The 16,408-nt window shown below is 38.7% G+C and overlaps 1 protein-coding gene across 3 annotated transcripts in view; it reads right to left on the bottom strand.

The window, feature by feature from the left end:
- The window catches only part of SGCZ (sarcoglycan zeta), a 389,983-nt gene that overhangs the window by 31,088 nt on the left and 342,487 nt on the right, over window positions 1-16,408 (bottom strand). For all 3 annotated transcript variants that reach the window (XM_026648155.1, XM_026648157.1, XM_026648156.1), the window contains one exon: window positions 2,320-2,392. In XM_026648155.1, the coding sequence (XP_026503940.1) occupies window positions 2,320-2,392 (73 nt within the window). The remainder of the gene's footprint in view (window positions 1-2,319; window positions 2,393-16,408) is intronic.

Genomic DNA, 16,408 nt, shown 5'->3' with positions numbered 1-16,408 from the left:
GTAAACATGGTCATAATTTTCCTTCTAGTTTCAGTGGCAGATTCTGCTGCATATACAAGGTCATTATTTAGTAAATTGTCCAGTATCTTCTGTGCTAGACTAAAATATATTGTCAGCTTTCATAAAATCCTAACTCCAGAGGTTGATAACTTGATTTTGTTTAGATGACTTCAGAGGTTTCAAATGCAATAACCCTGAACCCTAATGAATACATAGCAGTAAACATTTGGGGGTAGCTGGCAGAGCATAATACATATTCAATAAATGAAGAATAAAATAATTTAATTGTAAATTAATGCTGTTAGCCTAAAATGTTATGTGGAGTTATTTCAGTTTCATAAATGTCTTATTTGATGATGATTGGTGCTGAATTGTCCTTCTTTGTGTTGTCTCTAAATCAATCTGATGTTAGAAGAAGAGGGGAAGGCTAGTTGAAGGATTTTGAGGAATTCCCATTAATTGCAGCACACGTGATAACAAATGATTTAAGGGAATGCTTGGTTTGGCAGATATTCAGTGGGAAGGAGAAGCACGGAAAAAAGAAATGCCAAAAGAGAACTAGGGTTGGTAGTAGACTGCAATTTAGATGTGAGTTTGCAATGGGTTGTGATGGCAAATAAAGGATAGTGCAATTTGCATACACAGAGGCATCAGGGAGATTACAGCCCTACTCAAATGAACCCTTAAAATCACATCCAGAATACTGCATGCTGACAAAGTACATCTGCTTCTATCCTCCATATGCTTTAGGGTGGCAAAAGTACCACTTCTCCCTCACATGCAGGAGTGCCGCCAGCTTTTTTGCCACCCTAGGCGGCGGAAGGTCCCGCCCCCGAAATACCGCCCCCGACAGAGGTGGCGGAAGGTCCCGCCCCCAAAATACCGCTGACGACTGGGGTGGCCGAACATCCGGCCTCCGCGGTCGCTGCCCCCCAAATGTTAGTGTCCTAGGCGACCGCCTAGGTCACCTAATGGATTGCGCCAGCCCTGCTCACATGAGACTATTGCTGCTGGTTGTGCCTTTTTGAAACAACAGCAACTTGTGTTTTCTCTTCTGTCTCTGCTGCCCTCCTCACTGTTAGTAATCCTGCCACCTGGTTACTGTAGACAACAACTACTTTTAACAACAGAATACAGCCTTTGGCAGGAGGGCGGGGGGAAGAGTGTTGCACTCTCTGGAGGCCCCCCCAAAAGCCTTACATTAAGTTTAAAATGTTCTGTTTTAATGCTCAATTTTGGTCAGACCCTTCCATTTTCTGAGAGAGAGGGGAAAAAATAAAGGCCCCAATCCTGCATGCTGTATGGCTATGCGGAGCCTCCCTGAAGTCAATGTTAGGTTGATAGTTCTTTAAAATGCATGGAGGGGGCCTCATCTAACCTCCTTCTGGAAGCCAGTGAACAGCTTGGCACTGTAAATGTTGCTAGGCAGGATAGCGAGAAGGGTTTATAATGTGCAGAAACCATGGAAGAGTTGCAGTAAACTTTGAAGTAAGTAAAGCTAGGAAAGATCACAAAAAATCCTTAGATTCTAGTATGATTGTTTGTTTCACATTTAAATTTCATCTCTCCATCTTTTAGTGTAAATTATTAATACCTACCACTGAAATAACATATAAACTTTATGAAAAGGTCTCCATTGGCAAGTCATTCTAAATTATCTTTTTCTTGGTCTTATAGACTCTTTAGTAAACTCTAGATTTTGTCCTTTTACAATTTACTTATGCATACATATCCATATACACATACAACCATCTCAGAATGACTTTGAATACATTTTGAGAGGTAGACTGGCTTACTTAAAAATGAATTCCCGAAGAAAACAAAAAACACCCTTTAAAAAACCCACAGAAGTATTGTATGAAGGACAAACCTGAGGCTGTTTACTTTCTGTTGACATTTTGGCTTTTATCTCCTGCAATAGCTCATAAACAAACAAGATCTGGGCTTCACACGGCTAGACAGGACTGTATTAAACGGGACTATTTTTTTTTTAAAAGGCTGTTCAAAAAGGTATAGTGTGTGTACAAACCCCAAACTCGATGATTTAGATTAGTTTGGCACTGGAGAAAGTTACATTATAAAAAGTAAAGGGGTGTGCATATCATTTGTGATAAAGGATATTTTTCTCTCTGACTGTGGTATCATCTGTTGTGAAGTCTGTGGGTGTTTTAGATATACCAGGAAAAGCCCAATAAAATATATATAAATGAATGGTCTAAATGATATTGATTACTTAATAAATAAAAAATAAAAATCAAGATTTCTTAATTGGTGTTGGGAAAAAATAAATTTTAAACAACTCTTTTAACAAACACCTACTTGAGGTCTTGGGAAGGTTCAGCTCTGATATGGGGTGTCTCCACAGAGTGCTCAAACACTGCCCCTTCTGTGCCTAAAATAAAAACATAAATAATATACAGTACAATTATACTGGAAAACAAAAACACATTCAATTCTAGAACGATCAATCGACATTCTAGGACAAAATACTTGGTTGATTCATTTGTTTATGCTTCTGCATCTCATTATCAATACGCTTTCTTCAGATTCAACATTTATTTTTTGCGTTAAAGAAAATGTTATTGCTTATGCCAAAATCTGTATTGAGAGTACTAGAAACTGAAGTCATCTATATATCCATAGAAAAACATTAACATAAATAATGGAAGTCCAAACTTTCCAGTACTGGTGTGCCCATCAGCGTATTCATCTCAACATTTTTGGAGAAATCATGTTAAAGGTCACAATTTTTAAAAAGATAAAGAACATTAGTTTGAATAACAAAAAACTATGGTCAAATTTTCAGAAGTGTCCAGTAATTTTGTGTACCTCAGATTTTGTGAGTCTAGCTTGAGATATCTTGTACCTGGTCTTCAAAGGTTTTGAAAATGCACAGCTCCCTTATTCTTCTGAAGATACCAACTATTTTGAATCTCTTTACCCTTTTTATGACTCACATTCCCTTGCCAGGAGACATTGGCTCACTAATTACTGATGACAACATTTCTGAAATGGCCAGTAATTCTGAAAGTCTCATTTTTGGATGTCCAGCAGGAGACACCCTGGTGTGTGTTGCTGAGCCCCCAAAAACTGAGGCCCACAGAATAAAGTGAATAGTTCTGAAGATTCAATTTATATAAGCATCTATAATTTCAGATGCTTATACAAAGCTTAATGAATAAGGCTATTTTACCATTTATCATTTTCAGTCAAAACTGGGTTTTTATGAAAAATGGGGTTTTATTAAATGAAATTTTTCACAAAAAGAATCTACTTTCCATGGAAACATTTTGACATTTTCATTTAAAAACTGAGAAACAAAAATTTTTTGGTTTTCAGACAAAAGTTCCATAAAACTGGTATTATTCTTTACTCTGAGACACAAGGATAGAACACACATAACAGCCATTTATATGACTAACTTTATGTATTTTAGTAGATAGCAATACCAAACCTATATTGTTAGGCATTCAGAAGATTAGGCCTTTTTTGAGAATATACGGATATCTATTTTTGTTTATTGCCTTTGTATTAGAGCCATATTTTATTTTTGTTACCCATTCTCTCTACAAATTTTCTAGTGGACTCTGTGTAATAAAAACAGATTCAATGCTATACCATAAAGATGTCCTCACTAGACCACTGACAATAAAAGGGAAAAGAACGAAATGAAATTAATATATTTCCACTCACCCTATATTACTAGAAATAGGGCTGAGGAGAATGTCCAGTATCCTAATGCCTGATCATTAAATCTTCTAGGATTAAATACTGTATTTTAAATTATTTCTGATATTTCTTTATTTTTGACTACTACTATTTTGTATATACATATGTAAACATAGCTTTTTACAAATCTTATTAAATAATTGTAGAGATACATCACTCTAGATGTAACAATATTTTAAACACTTTGCTGAACTAAATTATGATGATAAGATTAAGAAAACAGCTCTAGCCAGCAGATTAAAGGACAAAGAGCACTGAAATGGGATGTTATATTATTTTAACATTTTGCAATGATAGAGGGAAAATGTCCTCAACTTGAAGCCTCAGTTAAAACTGAAGGATGGTGTTGATTTCCTTGGCTAAAAATGATGGTAGTTATTCTTCTTCCAAAAGCTGCTTGCACAGGAGTTTTTTTCTGAAATGGTTGATGTTACTGTGGTTAACAGAGAGAGGGGACTTAGGGAGGTCTAATGGGCTGTAATAGCAGCAGGTATCGATATACCTTAGTTAGCTTTAATCTTGCTAGTTTGGGTACTGACAGTGTAGCCACAGCAGCACAGACTTCAGTGTGGATTAAAGCTCTAGGCTTTCATCTCCAGAGATGTAAATCATTATTTAGGTCACAGTGAAAACCAGTTTGGTAGATTCATCGCAGCTGCTATTTTTAAATGTTACAAAAAATAATTTATGCGGCAAATCCACTCCGAACCACCAAACCCAGCTGACTACTGTAGAGATCTACAGGAAAGGAGAGGGAGAAATCTTCCTCCAACACCACAGAACATGAACAACGCTGCATTATGGAATCTACTCTGTTGTTTGGAGTAGCCTTTGCAAGCCTAGTACTGTCAGTAGACAGGGATGAGGGGAAGAGATGGACTGGAGCATCTGTATAGTGATAACTTCTCTAGCTACACCCTTATGCTGCCCTGCTCTCAAAACCCAAATCCTGCCTCCACATGTAGTGCCATGAATGGAAATCTTGTGGAGCTGGATTCCTTGCCACAAAGAGGGTGCTTCCTACATATCCTCAGCTCCTCCCCACATCCTGGCCAGCAAAGCTGAACACATTTCACATTCAAGGGGCCTTCCGCAGCTGTGAAGGTGGGAACAAGACTTGAACTCATCAGAAATTTGTGCACAATTTAGAAGAACCGTCAGTCTCTACTTATGGGAGACCCAAAATTATAGTAGCAGAGGTGGTGGGAAGTCAAGATTGAGGTGCTTAGGGGAAACTTGAACAAACATCTCCATACCAAGGGCCATACTCTACTCACATTCTATTGTGTGTGCCAAGCTATCACAGACAATTCTGTGCAAAGAACAAGAATAGAATATGGGCCATAACTGGCCCAAAGGCAACATTCATAATTTATCACTTTCATTAGTACTTTTGCTTATGAATTGAGATTGTCCCCGACATAATACACATGGCAAATCCATTACACAATCAGAGAGCTTTAACATGAAGACAACTAAACCAAGCAGATTTTAAATTTTAGTACTGGGGACTAAATAGAATCCTTAAAGACACAACTAATGTTCAAAGACAGATATGTTTTCCTTTACCTTTAGGAACATAATCCCACATTATTTTTTTGAGAGAAAGAGAAGAAATGTAAGGATAACTAGTTTTATAACAAGTTCTTGATCTTAAGAAATGTGTCATTCTGCTCACCAGGGAAATACAAGTGCATATTCCTTACTTCCTTGTGGAAGAGATGTGTTCACATATATATTATCTTGTTTTTAGCAAGAGAGGTGAAAAAGATCAGTCCCTCAAAATCTACTGATATCCCTCCCATGATAAAACACCAAGATTAAGAAAAACTGAAAGAACTAGCATAACAACTACAAATACCTTATTACCAGAAGCTAAAAAGAAGAGGAGAGTGACTAAGGGATGCATTGTATAAAGCTATCATGTTTTAGGTATCTTTTCTCTCATCCATGTGTGTGGGGAATGTTCGGTGGATAACTCCTATTATTATTATAGGAACTATATGTAAATCCCCTCTGGTCATTGATGGGAGATTAAGCTTCTATCTCCACCCTTTACTATAACATGACATTAGAAATGTGTGTGCCTATGAATATTACATGCTTTATCATAAATCATATCTATAATGTAAAAGTCTGATTGGTTTTCTGAAGACAAATTGGGATAAATAGGAAGAAACATACCCTTTATTTCTTATATTCTGAAGATTTGTCCTCAAGAATAAACCAAAGGATATTTTAGTGCTACTTGTTTTACTCAGAGGTAAAATATGTGTCTTCTTTTAATGGATTGTGAAAGCTGCTTTATCTGGTACCCAAGGCTCACAAGAACTGACAATATGAATGAGTGAGTTCAAAAAACTATGAGAATGTCACACAGAGAAAAGTTCTTCATCAGGATAAGGGAGGTCCTTTTAAAATTTCCTAAAGTTAATTCAAAATAAGGATTATTTTGTCTCTCAGTGACTGAAACTTGACAGGAATGGATATCTCTGGAAAGAGATGCAAATCTAATGAAAATCCAAGATAAACTACAATTTCACTTTCATAAACTTATAGAATGGTAACCAAGATTTACACTGAGAATGAAAATCTCGGCAGAGATTAATCCATATAAAAAACTAGAACCTTTTACCCCTTTCAAGTATACTGCAAAGTGATGTAGTTAGGGTACTGAATTCAATGGAACATGACAGAGAATGCATAACAATAAAAAGTGAACCTTTCAGAGGAAATAAAATAGAGAGGGCACTGAGTAAGGTGCAAAGGAGCTAAAAGCAAAATCACAAGTATGAGTGAAATTACTTTCAACACCAGCTCTGGAAGAGAATGAGTTAATAACACAACAGACTTCATTTAGAAAAAAGCATCTCCCTGCCCCCAGACAGCCCAATGGACAATAGGGATAATCTACACAGAAACACTGAAAGAAGTTAAACCAACCTGAGACAGAATGGATGTAAGGAAAGAAATCCCATAGAGATGGCAGGTTTTTAAAAGACATTTCTCTGACAGAGAGCACAGCACAAATCATATTAATCCTAATTCAGTACAAGCAAGATCTAGTCATGCATTCCCAAATTGTATTCCCCTGAAACTATGGAAACTGAAAATGTATACTTAGACTGACTGGTCTAAGTCTAAGTAAATACTTACTTCTGCTCAATTTACTACTTACTGATTTGCAGCTTTTGGAGAATGACAAGTTTCATTAATACATCTGGAAATATAAAGTTGATGTTTGGTAGTGGAGGATATTATCTCATTCATGTGCTCCTGGAGAAAAGCTGTTGGTTGATTTAGGCATAACCAGCAAACTATGGCTCATTAGTTCTCAAAAGAAGTTTAGTGGCATTCAGTGCCTTACTAATAGGCTAGCAATTAAAGGGCCAGATCCTGCATTATTGATTTCTGTGTGAATATTGTATAAGAACCAGATTAAAGAACAGTGACGTAATTACTTTTAAAGGTTTATGAATGAAAATAATCCAAGAGCACCATGCCATTTGATAAAACTAAATCAGGATTGAGTGAGATAGAACAACTAGTTCTAGAAGAAGTTGTTGCAGAAGCATTGATCAATACAAAAAATAAGTAAGTTCTTGACCTGATGGCATACCAGCAGAAGTATGGAAGTGCAAGTAAGCATGAATATATTGGCACAACTGTTTAATTTCATGATGAAGCCTGAGAAGATGACTGATTTGTGGAGAAAATGCACATTAGTACCAATATTTAAAAGAAAAAAAGACAAACAGGAATGTGGTAACTATCGCAGCATTAAACTCATGAGCCACACAATGAAGATCTGGGAGAAAGTTATTGATAAGAGACTATGAGGAGAAATAAAGATCAGTGACAATCAGTTTGGATTTGTGTCAGGCAAGTGAACAATGGATGCTGTCTCTGTATTAGGATTGCTTGTGGAAAAATATAGCAAAAACAGGAGAACCCTGTACATAACATTCATTGATCCTGAAACGTCATACGACCATGTCCTGAGACAAGTCATCTGGTGCTATATGAAACAGATACCCGAAGACTATATCAGATTAATCCAGGACATGCATGAGTGTGCTGTTACCACAGTTAAAAGGTCACATGGAGAAACTGAACACTTAATAGCAAAAGTTTGTATACATCAAGGCTCGGCAGTAAGCCCCTTTTTCTTCATGTTAGTGTTTGATGTACTTACAGAAAACATCCAGGATGGCACCCTGGTGCATCCTTTTTGCAGATGATGTAGTGTTCATGGGGGAGAGCAAAGAGGTTGTGGAAGAAGATTTAGAGCCACAGAGGTACATATTGCATGAAAATCAGAAGAAATAAAACAGAGTATATGGTCTGTAGATTTCATGATATCTTTCAGGAAGACATGAGACTGTAAGTCTTGGAAGGCCAGTCAATAGTGAAGGTACGGAAGTTTAAGTATGATAGTATAAGATAATGGTAGACTCCATGATGAATTTATAAGCAGAACAGGAAAGATGGACCAAATAGAACGAAGTGAGTAGAGTGATCTGTCATAGCAGAATACCTATAAAATTAAAAACTAAAATCTACAAGATGGTAATTAGGCCGCACTTTTGTCTGGCCCCAAATTCTGGACACTGAGAAAGAGACAGGAGATGAAAATAGGAAGATGAACGCTTGGAGTTACAAGGATGGACCATGTTTGGAATGAAGAAATTAGTGAAGATGGTATCAATCAGAGAAGCTGAGGGAATCCAAGCTTAAATGTTTTGGGCACGTGAAAAGAAGATTGGAAGAATATATAGGAAAATAAGTTATTAAACTTAGAAATGGAGGATGAAAGAAGGGTTGGAAGAACCAAAACTAGATGAATAGATGTCATACAAAAGGACTAGATTAGCTGCAGAGTTTCCAAGGAACTGCTTCAAGACAGACTGGAATGGATAATGACTCAAAGAGCTGACCCCATAGAGATGGGACAAAGGTTAGACCAAGAAGACTGTGGATTTTGTGTGTGAAAAGAATGCAGGATTACACCTAAAGTAAATGAAAACAGGAACCTGAAAGCTGGTTAAATTATTCATTGTGAATAAAGGGCCAGATACTGGCACTGTCCTGCCTGCTGTCCACTTCTTTTGCACCACAGAGCATACAGAAAGATGGCTTAATTGGACAGTAGCGGATTCTCCTAAAATAGGAAGGGAGGTTGTGATGCCCTGAAGAGTGCCATCCCCTACAGCTGTGAACTTGTTCTAGGCACTCCGAAAATACTAAAGGACACATGGCAATGGTTTTCCAGACCGCAACGGCCAGCCTTGTCACAATCTTGTCAGAGTCTGTAAGGAAAGTCAGAATAACTTGTTATATTTAGGTACCAGTGACAGACTTTCAGTCCTAGTGATCAATGCATCAGTTACAGTCTCATAACTATCATCTTAAGGAAGAGAGCTAGAAACTTACTTTAAAAAAGGTGAGATTCTCCTTTACTTTTTTAGCTCTCCCAAATTAGAGGAGATCCCTAAAAAGGGCTGTTTTGATTCATAGGTATTTACAGATAATGTAAGAAACTGGCAGATACAAGGAAAAATAGATTTCCCAAGTTTAATGTCAGAGGGGACCAATACATTTCATCCTGTTATCCCTGTATTGAGCCCAATAATTTCTGTTTGACCAAAACATAACTTTCAGAAAGGTATCCAATCTTTATCTGAAGGCATCAAAAGATGGAGAATCCACCACTTCCATTGGTAAGAGAAGCTTATGAAATGCTAGTTTCATGGATATATTAGGATGTAGTACCAGTTTGTCCTATTGAGTTTAAAGGAAAGGCTGTAAAATCTTCATTATGGTGGAAGCTTGACATTTAATTCAAAGGATTTGTAACAAGTAAAAGTATCCACAGTCTAACTTTCAAAGAGAAATAGGAGTAATTAATCAGGATTGCTTTGCCATTGCAAGGACCTTGAAATTACAGGCTTTATGCTCTAAAAGGTTTAATTGAGATAGAAAAGCTTAATAATGTTTGTACTATGTGTTGAGAGTTAACCTTATTTGTCACTCTCTCCATAGGATCAGGCATTCTCCTATGGACTATAACCTGTGAAGGCTTGATTAATGCTACATCAAACACAAGAATATGCAACCAATCAGAAACAGTACATCAAGGCATCATTTAAGAACACATTCATTTGACTTAGTATTTAAAAAAAGAAAAGAAAAAAGTGAGCTATTTTTATTATGAGTTTAAGGCAAAAGTAAAGTGCAGCTTGTGGACCAAATGCAGCTTGTACAGCCCTACAGAAAGTGTCACCACTGCCTTTATTTTAATACAGGATCCAGCACAAAATTCAGCCAGCCTGCTTGGATCAAGTCTGCATGCTGGAACCAGCAGTTTCTACAGGTTGCACTTGCCTAGTAAAAATTAGTTAAACTGCACCATTTAATACAAATAAGGTTGTGGTGATTCCTCAGACTCCTGGCCAGTAGACAGTTTAACCCCCTAAGTGGCCAAAATTTAAATGACTAAATTTAAGTTTTGCTGGTCACATGACCCTGATGCAGGCGTATTATCATTAGGGGCTTTCATTATGCCTGGACTGATCCATATTTGATACTATTTTCTCCTATTAATGATAAACCATGAGCGAGGTCATTAAGTCCACCCCTTGCTATGAGGCAGGACCAAATAAACCTGAACCATCACTGACAGATGTTTGTCCAACCTGTTCTTAAATCTCCAGTGATGTGGATTCCACAACCTGTCTTAGGCTTGGTCTACACTTACCCCCCAAGTCGAAGTAAGGTACGCAAATTCAGCTACGTAAATAACGTAGCTGAATTCGACATACCTTACTTCGAACTTACCGCGGTTCAGACGCGGTCCACACGCGGCAGGCAGGCTCCCCGTCAACTCCGCGGTACTCCTCTCGTTGAGCTGGAGTACCGCAGTCGACGGGGATCACTTCCTGGTTCGATTTATCGCGTCCAGACCAGACGCGATAAATCGAACTCGGAACTTCGATCCCCAGCCGCCGAACTAGCGCGGCAGTGTAGACCAGCCCTTAGAAGTCTATTCCAGAGTTTAACTACCATTATAGTTACAAAGATTTTCCTAACATCTAACCTAAATCTCGCTCTCTGCAGATTAATGCATTTACTTCTTGTCCTCTCTCCAGTGGACATTGAGAACATTTGGTCACTCTCCTCTTTATAATAGTTCTTAACATATTTAAAGGCTGTTATTAGGTCTCTCTTCTGTTCTTTTTTCCCCTCAAGACTAAACTTGCCCAGTTTTTTTAAATCTTTCCTCAGAGGTCATGTTTTCTAAACTTTATCATTTTTGTTGCTGTCCTCTGGACTCTCTCCAATTTGTCCATATAATTCCGAAAGTGTGGTACCCAGAATTGAACACAGTACTCCAGCTGAGGCCTCACCAATACCAAGTACAGTTGGACAATTACCTCCCATGTCTCACATATGACACTCCTGTTAATAAGAACTTCAGAATTATATATAATTATAATAAGACTTCAGAATATTTCCATTTTTCACAACTGCATCATGTTGTTGACTCTCTAAATTTCTGATCCACTATAACCCCATATTCTTTTCAACAGAACTACCACCTAGCCTGTTATTCCCATTTTTGTAGTTGTGCATTTGATTTTTCCTTAAGTGTAATACTTCACACTTGTCTTTATTGAATTTCATCTTGTTGATTTCAGACCAATTCTCAAATTTGTCAAGCCCATTTTGAATTCTAATCTTGTTCTCTAAAGTGCTCATAGCCCCTCCCAGCATGGTGTCATCTCCAAATTTTATAAGCATGCTCTCCACTCCACTGTCCAAGTCATTAATGAAAATATTTAATACAAGACACTAGATCTATCCTCCAAGTTTGACTGCAACCCATTGGTAACTGCTATTTGAGTATGGTCTTTCAAATAGTTGTGCACTGACCTTATAGTAATTTCATCTAGACTACATTTCTCTAGTTTGCTTATGAGAATGTCATGTGGAATTGTGTCAAAAGTCTTACTAAAACCAAGATACATTACATCTACTACTTTCCCTATCCACCAGGCTAATAATCCTGTTAAAGAAAGAAATTAGGTTGGTTTGGCATGATTTATTCTTGACCAGTCCATGCTGTCGATTTCTTATTACCCTATAATCCTCTAGGTGCGTACAAAATGATGGTTTAATAATTTGTTCCAGTACCTTTACAGGCATGAAAGTTAGGCTAAGTGGTCTATAATTCCCCAGGTACTCTGTTTCCCTTTATAATGTGAGGTACTGTTTGCTTTTCTTCAGGTCTCTGGGACCTCGCCCATCCTCCATGAGTTCTCAAAAAATACTTGTTCATGCTTCAGAGATTGCTTCAGTTAGTTGCTTAAGTATACTAGGATGAATTTAATCAGGTCCTGGTGATTTGAATACATCCAGCTTATCTGAATATTCTTTCACCAGTTCTTTAGTGAAGACTAAAAAAATAGGTATTAAAAAAATAGGTATCTTAACTCTCCTTTCCCACTAAGTAGAGGACATACACTTTACTTTATCTTTCTCTTGCTTCTAATGTATTTAAAGACCCTCTTCTTATTGACTTGCATGTCTCTTGCTAGATGTAACTCATTTTGTCCTTACACATTTTTGCTATTCTTTTGTACTCCTTCTTAGCAAATTTGTCCATGTTTCTACTTCTTGTAGGATTCCTTTTTGATTTTCAGGTTTTTAAAGAGCAGCCATATTAGCTTCTTACTATTCTTCCTTTATTTTCTTTACACTGAGGGCTGGTCTACACTACTGTGGTAAATCGATCTAACGTACGCAACTTCAGTTATATGAATAACGTAACTGAAGTTGACATAGTTAGATCCACTTACCACGGTGGCTACACTGAGCTGTGTCGATGGGAGAGCATCTCCCATCGACTTCCTTTACACTTCTCAGGGAGGTGAAGTACACAAATTGATGGGAGAGTGCTCTCCCATCGATTTAGCATGTCTTCACCAGACCGGCTAAATCGACACTCACTGCATTGATTGCAGCAGTGCCAATCTACTGGTAAGTGTAGACATGCCCTGAGATAGTTTGCAGTTGTGTCTTTAATACTGTTTCCTTGAGAAACTACCAGCTCTCCTGAACTTCTTTATCCCTTAGATTTTCTGCCCAGGGGATATTACCTACCAGTTCTCTGAATTTGTTAAAGTCTGTTTTTGAAGTCCACTGTCCATATTCTGCTGCTCTCATGCTTACCTTTCCTCAGAATCATGAAATAAGATTTCATGATCACTTTGACCTAAATTGCTTTCCACCTTCAGATCCACAACCAATTCTTCCTTGTTGGTCAAAATCAAGTCCAAAATGGCTGTCCCCATAGTTACTTCCTTCACTTTCTGAAAAAATAAGCTGCCTCTAATGCACTGCCAGAATTTATTGGACATTGTGTGTTTTCCTGTATTATTTTTCCAACAGATGTTTGTGTAGTTATAATCCCCCAATACTAACAGGCCTAGAAATTTCTGTTATTTGTTCAAGAAATAACTCATCCACCTCCACTTCCCGATTTCGTGGTCTATAACAGATCCCTTCCACGATGTCACCCCTATTTCCCCTACTTTTATCGTTACACAGAGACTTTCAACTGGTTTTTCTTTTACTTCCTTCTGAACCTCAGAATAAGTGTACATATTCTTGGTGTATAATGTAACACCTCCTCCCTTTTTCCCTACCTGTCCTTCCTGAACAAGCCATATTCCTGTATACCAATATTCCAGTCATGACATTTATCCCACCAAGACTCTGGGATGCGAATTAAGTCATAATTTAGCATATGCACTAACACTTCCAGTTCTTCCTATATATTTCCCACACTCCATGCATTTGCATAAAGACATCTAATAAGTTGAACAGATTCACCGGCTGTTATTGCTCCTATGACTCTATTGTAATTTTCCATGACCCGCCCCCCCCATCCCCATCTAGCTCTCTGTTAATTAAGTTCACCGTTTTTATACTTTGGGCTTTTGTCACCTGTCACCTTTGAACCTAGTTTAAAGCCCTCCTCACTGGATAGGTGAGTTAGTGCACAAAGATGTTCTTCAGCTTCTTGGTCACATGAACCCCATCTCTCCAAGCAGTTCCCCTTTCTAGAACAGCATCCAATTGTGGAGGAATCCAAAACCGTCCTGTCAACATCATTTGTGCAACCATGCATTCATCTTTAGGCTGTGAGTCCCCCTGTCTGGGCCTTTACCCTTAATTGAGAGGATGAACAAGAACACCATCTGCACTTGCAACTCCTTCTCCCTTGCTCCCAGAGCCCTGTAGTCACTGCTGACCAGCTCACAGTCATACCTGGCAGTAACATTAGTGCTCGCATGGATGAACAGGATGGGGTAGTGGTCAAAGGGATGCATGAGCCTTGGCAACCTTTCGGTCACGTCTTGGATGCGGGCTCCACGCAGGCAGCACAGGACATCATGATCAGGTTGGCAGCTGGATGGCTCTGTTCCTATCAGAAGAGAGCCCTTGACCACCAGCATCCTATTCCTCCTCTTCTTGGGTGAAGTGGCCGTGAGCCTTCAGCCTTGGGGACATGTGGCACCACCTCCTCAGCCAATGGTGTCTGCTCCTCACTTCCTGCTGCCAGTACAGCATACCAGTTCTTGACCATGATTGATAGCATTTGTATTTTTGTAATTATTGTACGTGTTCCTGCTGCAGTATAAAAGTGCACTATATATCATCTATCTATTGTGGCAAAGTTCCTCCTCTACCTTGGTGGGTTCTGCGCTTATTGGCAGATTTGCTCACCTCAGTGATCTTCCCCTCTGGTGGAACCCACAGTCTGGGTCAACTCCTCCTGTGTCTGATCAGGAGTTGGGAGGTTTGGGGGGAACCCGGGCTCACCCTCTACTCCGGGTTCCAGCCCAGGGCCCTGTGGATTGCAGCTGTCTATAGTGCCTCCTGTAACAGCTGCATGACAGCTACACTCCCTGGGCTACTTCCTCATGGCCTCCTCCAAACACCGTTTTTATCCTCACCACAGGACCTTCCTCCTGGTGTCTGATAATGCTTGTACTCCTCAGTCCTCCAGCAGCACACCCTCTCAGCTCCTTGCGCCTCTTGCTCCCAGCTCCTCACACACGCACCTCACTGACTAACTGGGAGGCTTTTAACTAGTTCCAGCCAGCTCTTGATTGGCTTCAGGTGTCCCAATCAATGTAGCTATCTCCACTGCCTTCTAGAAGGATCTTAATTGGCCCCAGGTGTCTTGATTAACCTGGAGCAACTGCCATTTGGTTACCATGGTACCAGGGATTTGTTTAGCCTGGGGCTAACATACCTGTTCCTCACTACTTTACTGTAGCCATCTGGCCTTGCCCCATCACACTATCTATCTAAAATGGGCACAGAAATAATACGATCAAATCAAGATTTTTAAATAAAGCTTTTTAAAAATCATACTCACATTTAATATTTCTATTAACCATGAGTGAAGTTAAAAAATCTGTAAGAATTTACTAAACACAGGATTTTTAAAAATAATTTTCATAATAAATCATTCCCCTAGGATATGTAGCATATGGATATATACAAAAATAAAAATGATTAAGTATGATATTTTCTGCTTGAATTGGTACAGTCTTCCTGAAAAGTTTAAAGACCTAGATATATGGTTAGACTTACACCCTACCTTTAGAATTCAAATGAAGCAACTCCAGAAAAAAACCTCGGTTTCTTTTCTTAAATAAATGTTGTAGCCCAAATTCACTTACACTGACGCAAACTGTTCTTGGTTTATACTAGTGCAAAAGCAGAATTTGGCCCTATCTGTCTTTTCAACAGCAATCATTGCAGAGTAATGTCAGGATTTAGGATTACACCAGCATTGTCTATGGTTATGCATTTCAGATTAGTCTTTAAAGAACTGATACTGTATTGTTAAGGTTAACATGTTATCCAAAATACATTAAAATCCTTAATGAATAAGTACATACTCTATCAAAAATATCTACAAATGAATATAATATTCTATGAGGATTTAAATAACAATACTATACATACACACACACACACACACCATGTGAGTGCATGCCAGTAAAGAATATTGGGAAATTTCCATTCAATGATAGTCATATAAACCCATGTAGGGCTTTATGTGGCCACCCACGCTGCTGAGAGACTGTCCTGCAGCTGGGATCTCAGGACTGGAATGACATCTGGGGAGTACTTGGTGTGGTTGCTGCCTCCCCTAAATTTCTAGCAGGGCATGGATTCTTCTCTGGCTGCCTAACACTCCATCACTGGGGAAAAAATTCAAAGGCCTTAGGTGACCCAAATCACTCTTCATAGCTGTCATATTCCAGAAGGACCCCATACAGTTTGAGCTAACAGGGCACTTCAAGCCCCAGTTTCATTCTTCATCATAATCAGAAGGTTGATGGAAAGAAGGCTCCTCTCTAACCACAAAATAAATGAAGCACTCACACTTGATCAGAGGCAGGACCTCATTTTCAAAAACAAAGAAACCTATGCCGTACACCTTTTCATTCTCCCTCCTCTTTGTTAATGTCACACAAGTGGAACTACAATAACAACTGCGCAGTATTTAGCCCAATTTGGGGTGGATGGCAGTGATAGCAAAGATGGTACTAGGACATGGATTGGGGGACTAGGAAGGAAGTGTATTCCAAGACTA

Source organism: Terrapene carolina, unplaced genomic scaffold (assembly GCF_002925995.2).
Source record: "Terrapene carolina triunguis isolate 2854851 unplaced genomic scaffold, T_m_triunguis-2.0 Scaffold66, whole genome shotgun sequence".
In the NCBI taxonomy this organism is placed as follows: Eukaryota; Metazoa; Chordata; order Testudines; family Emydidae; genus Terrapene; species Terrapene triunguis.
Note: the sequence above shows the minus strand (reverse complement) of the source record. Positions and strands in the feature narration are given on the sequence as shown.